The 7,290-nt window shown below is 34.3% G+C and overlaps 1 protein-coding gene and 1 long non-coding RNA gene across 3 annotated transcripts; both read left to right on the top strand.

The window, feature by feature from the left end:
• The first annotated feature begins 3,270 nt into the window (after window positions 1-3,270).
• Window positions 3,271-7,290, top strand: LOC138903686 (uncharacterized). The gene is made up of 2 exons (XR_011413026.1): window positions 3,271-3,392; window positions 7,061-7,290. It is a non-coding gene; the product is annotated as an uncharacterized lncRNA (long non-coding RNA).
• On the top strand, window positions 3,401-6,134 carry LOC104106476 (uncharacterized). Of its 2 annotated transcripts, XM_033658737.2 has the most exons (4): window positions 5,265-5,375; window positions 5,471-5,683; window positions 5,768-5,860; window positions 5,972-6,134. In XM_033658737.2, exons 1-4 carry the CDS (start codon window positions 5,331-5,333, stop codon window positions 6,044-6,046), a joined length of 426 nt encoding a protein of 141 aa, XP_033514628.1. In that variant the 5' UTR covers window positions 5,265-5,330; the 3' UTR covers window positions 6,047-6,134. The 2 variants fall into 2 exon arrangements, 1 of the variants encoding a protein (XP_033514628.1); XR_011413025.1 differs by having other exon boundaries at window positions 3,401-5,267; window positions 5,768-6,134.

The following is a 7,290-nucleotide window of genomic DNA, read 5'->3' as shown; positions in this document are numbered from 1 at the left end:
TTACAACCAACTCCTCAAATTTCGTGAAGAGGATAACCATAGGCGCATGTGCACAATTGTAGAGGGAAAAAATTAATGAATCAGATAAATTATCATAGAAATAAAATTCTCACACACAACACGGACAACTCACATGCCAATAATATGAATCGCCCGGCATGGTCACATGCCTCCAGTCCCAGCATATCATACATGAGCAATTAAACAAGTACACTTGTATATGATATTGTAAATAGCACGCCATAGTGCACGCATGTGCAAAGTCTGCTATCACACATCAAATCGATAATTTTACGCAGAATTAGTAACTACCCCATTTATTTGGGGAATCATCTTCTTTGTAACCTCAAGTATAGCCCAGATAGTCCTCAACAAAGGTACGAATACGGGAAACGTTATAAATTTACGCTTAACAGTCAACTCTAGGCATATAATAGCCTAAGCATTCTTCCGAGTATGAATACTTGCTCTAATGCCCGCACATGGGCTCAAACCTCACATATATGCACACTCATAGTGCATAGCTATCACAAATAATTAATGCAACGAGTGCCTCCACTGATTTTTAAATAAAATAGTCACCTCAAATAGGTTGCAACCCGAAACAATATACTTATGAGAACTTCCAGTCTCCAAATTCATCAAACCCGAGAATATTGCCACCGAAACATCTGTAAAAATCTCATCACATCATAATTACCAAAAGAACTGAGCATACCATTACCATACTAATCCAACTTGTTACCCATTTGTCCTATTTTCTCCGAGTTTCTTCTGAATTACCCTCAAGTTGATATTTTTCTTTGTCAGAACACTAGTATCCTTACCCACAACTCACTACAAGACATCCTTACATAAAACCATACCGCCCTAAGGCCCATAAGCCACTGTATTCTTCTTAAGCACCACAAAAGTACCACAACCGAGACCCCCACACTGAAAAAACCTTATGTGGACTTAAAATTGTTCCTTTTTACCTTCTTTATACTAAAATGTAGAACCCGTTGTCATACTGAATTTTCGTAAGTCGAGGCACTATTAAATGCAAATATCAGGTTTTATCCATACACAAGTCCGTAGAAATTCTCAATTGCTATATAAAATTCTCAAACCCACTAGAATATTTCTCGGAAGTCACCCACTTTGCTCAAGTCTAAATTGCACCGCCCAAATGGGCCAGAAGACACGTTCCCCATTAGCTCAACCACACTCAAAGAAGTAACTCTACTTTATCACCATCTATCAAATTCATACTCTGTGTGCACTACATCATTAACTAATAACAACTCACTCATCCCACGATTTTCATATACTTATACGTGCAATATAACTCGTAACCAGGAAAGTTCCTTTTTCGAGTCATCCTCGATCTCAACTTATGCAAGTCATAACTAACCCACCAGTATGCCTCGGCCCAAAACTAAACCTTTACATATAACATTGAAATTGAATTTATCAATAGCAGGCTCCCCCACATCCCACAGGAATAGATTAAAACATTCCATAACTCACAATACTAATACTCTATTACTGTCATAATGCCACAGTCAGTTCAACAAAATTTCTTCTCAAACTCATGTAATGCCAACCATAAAAATACCCAAATCATCCGCTAAGTTTGCATTATTCCCTTGACACTCAAGTCAACTTTCTCAGTCATATTCAAATTCAAATCTCCACATATACGCCCTGCTGGCAGAAAAAAAAACCTCCACTTACATATAAGAAACATACCTACGTAGATTACTTCGCAGGGGATAACCCACATGCTTAGCCTCAAATTGGTATTTTGTTATACCCTTTCGCAATCACAATAACTACGCAATCACTTAATCTTTCCAAGTCCAAACTTATTAACAAGACATGAGAATTTAATTTGTCCCAAAATTTAACAACGCAAAAGATCCTTCAAAACATTCATACTCGAGACTTCACGTCACATCAAATCGAAAATCAAGCACTCAATGACCTTTTCTTTACATTTCAAGGAAACACTCCTTGTTATGTTCAAATCATCTTAACACATCCCCCGGTCACATCATACCCATCACACCGCCATTCCACCGGTCATCGAGCCACAAATTCCATTGTAGGGTCATTACCGGACATATGAGTCCAATTGTACAAGTTAAAACTGAAGCTACCGAGCTTAAGCTGCGGTTCAACCATGGCCTCAAGTCCTCTAGACTGGCCCATCACCAAAACACATAGTGCACACCTCGAACCTCGTTCATAGAATCGCAAGCCGACGATGCACGACTGATACCGAGCGCTCATGTGCGCGTAAGAATACGTGAAAGGAATTCAAAGAGTTATGTTTTAAGCTGAATCAATACCGCACGATAAGGAAAGAAAGATGGGAAGTATATATCCTAAATGCCCTGTAGCCTCTCGAAGATAAGTATGGACGTCATCATACCGATCCGCAAGACTCTACTAGACACTTGCTCATGATTTGTAGAACCTATGAACCTAGAGCTCTGATACTACCTTGTCACGACCTAAAATTCAACTAGTCGTGATGGCACCTAACCCAACCCGCTAGGTAAGCCAACTTTTAATTTATCCAATTCCAATAAAATTAGTAAAGCAATTTAAGTGGATAAAGATCTTAATCTTATACATCTCCCAAGAACTGGTAGTACAAATCATGAGCTTCTAAGAATAGAGTATACAAAGCGAAAATGAAATAATTACATAGTCTGTTTGAATAATACATAAACAGAGCTTTTATAAATTCTAAGGCTACCATGAACAAGAGGCAGCTACAACAGGAACGCTAGTACATCTCAAATTCCGCAACCATCGAGCATATCAACAACAACAGCCAAGATCTGCACACAATATGCAGAAGTGTAGTATCAGTACAACCGACCCCATGTACTGAGTAAGTAACAAACCTAGCCTTAGGTTGAAAGTAGTGACGAGCTTCTACCAAGGTCGGGTCCAAAACCACTAGTCCACAACATTCCATAACAACATAAAACAAATAATACTAGAAGTAATTCAGAGATAAAATGCTCAGCCAAATCATGATTTCAAAAATAATAGTTCTTCCTTTCAAGTACATCAGTGAAAAATCCAAATCGTTTACCGAAATTTTACTACAAAAAAATGGGTAAATTGCGGAGGTTTATTTGCGGAGGGTATAAGTAACCTCCGCAATTTGCATAATTTTGCGGCAAAATATTAGCCTCCACAAAATTATATGCAATTTACTGATCCGCAATCCTAAAATAATAGCGGGTAATTTATTTCACACTCCCTCCATTTTTTCCCCAATTTTTTTCGCGCTAGAAACTTCCGCCACACAACAACAAAATACATTGTCTCCTTATTCTTCTTCTAACCTTTCTTTTCCTCTTCAATTGCCATCGCTTTTACACCCCCAGGTTTGATTTTTCTCTTTCTTTCCTTATTCCCCTCATGGGTTTTCTGTTAATTTTAAATTTTTGTGTGTATTTTGGTCGATCTGTATGATTAAATGGTGTTTGTATTGAATTTTTGTGTATATTAAATGGTCGATTTGTATGAATATTTGTGTGCTTTTTCCTTATTTTCTTTGTGCTTTTGGGTTTAATGGTAGATATCTCTGCAGGAATGTTTGTGTGCTTTCGTTTTTTTGCAGGCCTTAATGGTCTATCTGTATGAATTTTTCTTTGCCTCTTTTCCTCTGCATTGTATATTTACTGCTGTGACTCTGACCTTGGACAAACTTATAATTCGAATTCCACTACCTTTCTCATTTTCCTTTTCTTATTAGTATATTTTGGTACAAAACTCTACTAGCCCGTCTTCTTTGACTCAATCTCCAGTACTCTACTTGCTTATGCTTACTAGTCAAAATGGGAGAAAATCAGATGTAATAAATCATTTCTCCTTTGATATTTTTCTTCTCAAGGTGAGGCCACTTGTTTCTTATGTCAAATATTTAATAAAATCTGTTGTATAATTTATTCCTAAAGAGTCTTTTTCTAATCTTTTAATTGGTTTTGAAAATAACTTACTACTTGGATAGTCAAGCATTATATATATATATAAGCTAAATATTTCAAAAAAAAAAAAAACATAACATTTAGTTGCTTCTTGAACAATGGGCAAAAGGGAATATCCAAGTTCAGCTCATTTCCTTGTTACTTTGTCCTTACTGCTCCTACAAGCAGCTTTTGGAATGACTCTGTCTATAGAAAAGGAGAGAGATGCTCTTCTTGAGTTCAAAAGAGGCCTTAATGATTATTTTGGTCAATTATCTACATGGGGTGATAAAGAAGATAAAAAAGAATGATGTTAGAAGGAAACCATAGCTTCTGATCTTCATTTGTCCAGTTTATATATAAAGAGGCAGATGAAGACTATGTTGACCTATAGATCACTCATACTTCAAGTGGCTTCGAAATAATTGCAAACATATATATTTATACTGTCGAATGATGATAAAAGAAGAAACAAAATACACCATTATTGACCAATCACTTGAAAATGTATATCAGCAGAAATAATATACTTTTTGTCTTACAGTGAATATATTTTCTATCATGATGCTTATAGTTTATTGACTTGTCTTTGAATCTACTTATTATTGTTGGGAGATATGACTATGACTATGCAAATGCATTCTTTCTTATGGGATTTTCAAGTTTGGTAGATGATTATATATGGCTTTTGTTGTATGTATTTATTGCTTCATAGTTAATATTATGTATTCTAATAATAGAGAACTGATATTTTCTCTTTATATTCTGAAAGGTTCATTATTTGCACTTGAAAGTTAATACTTTTCTATGGATAAATCTTGGATTAGAAAGCCAAGGGACACCACAAAATATTTATTTGGTTTAAATCAGTTTTTAGATTTTGCATTTGTATTACTTAATAGAAAAGAATAGTGAGAATTGTCGGAACCATGTGAAATTTTTATATAAGAAATTTAGAAGTTTAGTCATGTTGAACTGCTTGTTCATATGACAATTATCGGTAAAAGTCTATTTTTTTATATTCTATGATGCAATTTTTATATTCTTAAATCGCTTGTTTCATATGGTTAAGTTGTTCTTAGTTTCACAGTAATAGTATCTTTCAATATAATAAATTATTCAGACCTCTCAATACCATATCTCGTACCTTCACTTTTTAAAGATTCACATGGAGATATCAAAAGGCTCAAATTGAAAACTAGAGAAGCATTAAGTTTACCTCCGAGAGAACGTGTTGTGGTGGAGTTTGATTGCTTGGATCCGATTGGCGAAGCACAAGGCCTTCTTGTTGGCGTATGTGGCCTTTAAGCAACTGACTGTACAATATTTCCAATTAGCTTTGATAAATGGTCGGATATGCCTAAGTCATACTTTAACGACTGCTTTAATACCATTATAAAGGTATAAGCTCTATATCTTTATAACTATATCTCTATTTTTTTTTTGTTATTATATTTGTATATAAAAGATAAACTAACCAAAATTTATTTTTGAAGCCTCATTTCTATTTTATTACCATTGAGGAAGTTGCACGAGAATATGTTTATCGCTCTATTGCAAATAAGTGGGCTGCAAGTAGGCAAAAGTTGTGGTATGAGTTTAAAGACCCACTTAAAACCAAAGATAAGATTATGAATAATGTTCCAGTAGGTATTACTCGGGATCAATGGACTTCCTTTGTGAACTACCGTTATAAAGAAAAAACTCATGTATTTTTCTGAAATGTCACATTGAAATGCATAAAAATATGATTATTCATTTATATAATTGACTGAAATGTATCTTATTGTTAGAACATGTGTAAAAGAAATGCTGAAAATCAGAAGAAACAAACAGTTCCACACATCGGTGGCTCCAAATCTAATTCTAGAAGAAAGGCTGAAATGGTGAAAGATGTCACATTATTTACCTTACTTTACTATTTAAATTTTAGATATTGTATCTATTTCTTTTTCTTTAATTAAACTATTCTGACTTATTTTTGTTTTCATACATAGATGGCAGAGACAGGGAGTAAGCCTGGACGAGCACTACTTTATCTTGCTACACATACGAAAAAATATGGATCATAAATGAGGAGGCAAAAGAAATATGTGCAAGTTACATTCATGATTGTTATAAATATAAATGATTTACATGGAGTGATTTATATTCTGAAGATCTCTACATGTTTTGGCACATGATTTTATTTCTATTCACAGTAGCATCAATATTTTTTGACAGAAGAAAACTATCCGTAAGCAACAAAATTCAGCATATATAGCTTCATGTCATTTCCAGCCTTTAATTAAATTAAATGGGCCAAATGGTTTTGCTAGTACCTTATTTTACAAAAGACATTATTTTACAAAAGATATTATTTTACTTAAGTCACAACCATTTGGTATAAATAAACGCAGAAGTGCTCATTTGTTTCTGTAGCAGCTAGAAAAACAACATTTAGTATCATTTGTCACTCCCTACCACAACAATTTTATCCTGAGTACTCAAACTGCAGTGTATACTAATACTAAGATGATTAGATGTAGGTATATAAACTAAAAAGTGATATATTTATTTTTCACCACCCAATATAAATCAAGGAATTCTGTTTTCCTATCAGCAGTGCCCCTCTTCCATCCTTGAGAGAGTTTCCGTTAATGGGCATCCTCTTTGTGCCTAATTATTTGTCAAGAAAAGGGATCATTTGTTTGGTTGGAAACCTTTCTTCTGCATATTTATTGAAGAAGTGAAAGAAGTTTTGACATGGAAAATTTTACTGCATTGAAAGTTGCATATCTGGAATATTAGCATGGCACGTCGACTCTATTACTTTCAACAATCTTTACAAGACATGTGATTTTAGTTTCTATTGCATTGGATCAATGTATATGAGCCTTTGATTCAGTTCCTGTTTATAGAATTAAGAGGGGGCATTATAGAGAAAAGAAGGTTGCTGAACTTGCAAGAGTAATAGTAGAAGGATGCTTTTAACTTTTTATCTTCATCTTTTTTGTTGGTTTAAGTAGACAAATATATTTCAACTCAATGACTTGTTTCCTGATACTCCTCTTAATAGTTGTATTGTTTTTTACTTTTTGCTGCAGCCAAGTGATGCAGCTAGTAGACCCGTTTCACAGACGGATGCAAGAAGATCTTTTGGCTCTAGTAATCCCATTGACAACCATTGAGATTCATTTTAATTGAAGTGGATGTATTAGGACAATGTAATAGCTGACTAATATAGATAATTAGCTATGTTCTAACTTAGCTTGATGACATGATACTACTCTGTCACAGTATTTTACACGGTTAATAAAATGTTAATATTTCTTAA

Source organism: Nicotiana tomentosiformis, chromosome 12, assembly GCF_000390325.3.
Source record: "Nicotiana tomentosiformis chromosome 12, ASM39032v3, whole genome shotgun sequence".
NCBI classification, from domain to species: domain Eukaryota; kingdom Viridiplantae; phylum Streptophyta; class Magnoliopsida; order Solanales; family Solanaceae; genus Nicotiana; species Nicotiana tomentosiformis.
Note: the sequence above shows the minus strand (reverse complement) of the source record. Positions and strands in the feature narration are given on the sequence as shown.

Bases quoted from the DNA above. Each gene is read 5' to 3' on its own strand.
- LOC104106476 (XM_033658737.2), top strand. From the start codon at position 5,331: ATGCCTAAGTCATACTTTAACGACTGCTTTAATACCATTATAAAG. The intron at 5,684-5,767 runs GTATTTTTCTGA...TCTTATTGTTAG, and splicing joins GTTATAAAGAAAAAACTCAT to AACATGTGTAAAAGAAATGC. The intron at 5,861-5,971 runs GTGAAAGATGTC...TTTCATACATAG, and splicing joins CTAGAAGAAAGGCTGAAATG to ATGGCAGAGACAGGGAGTAA.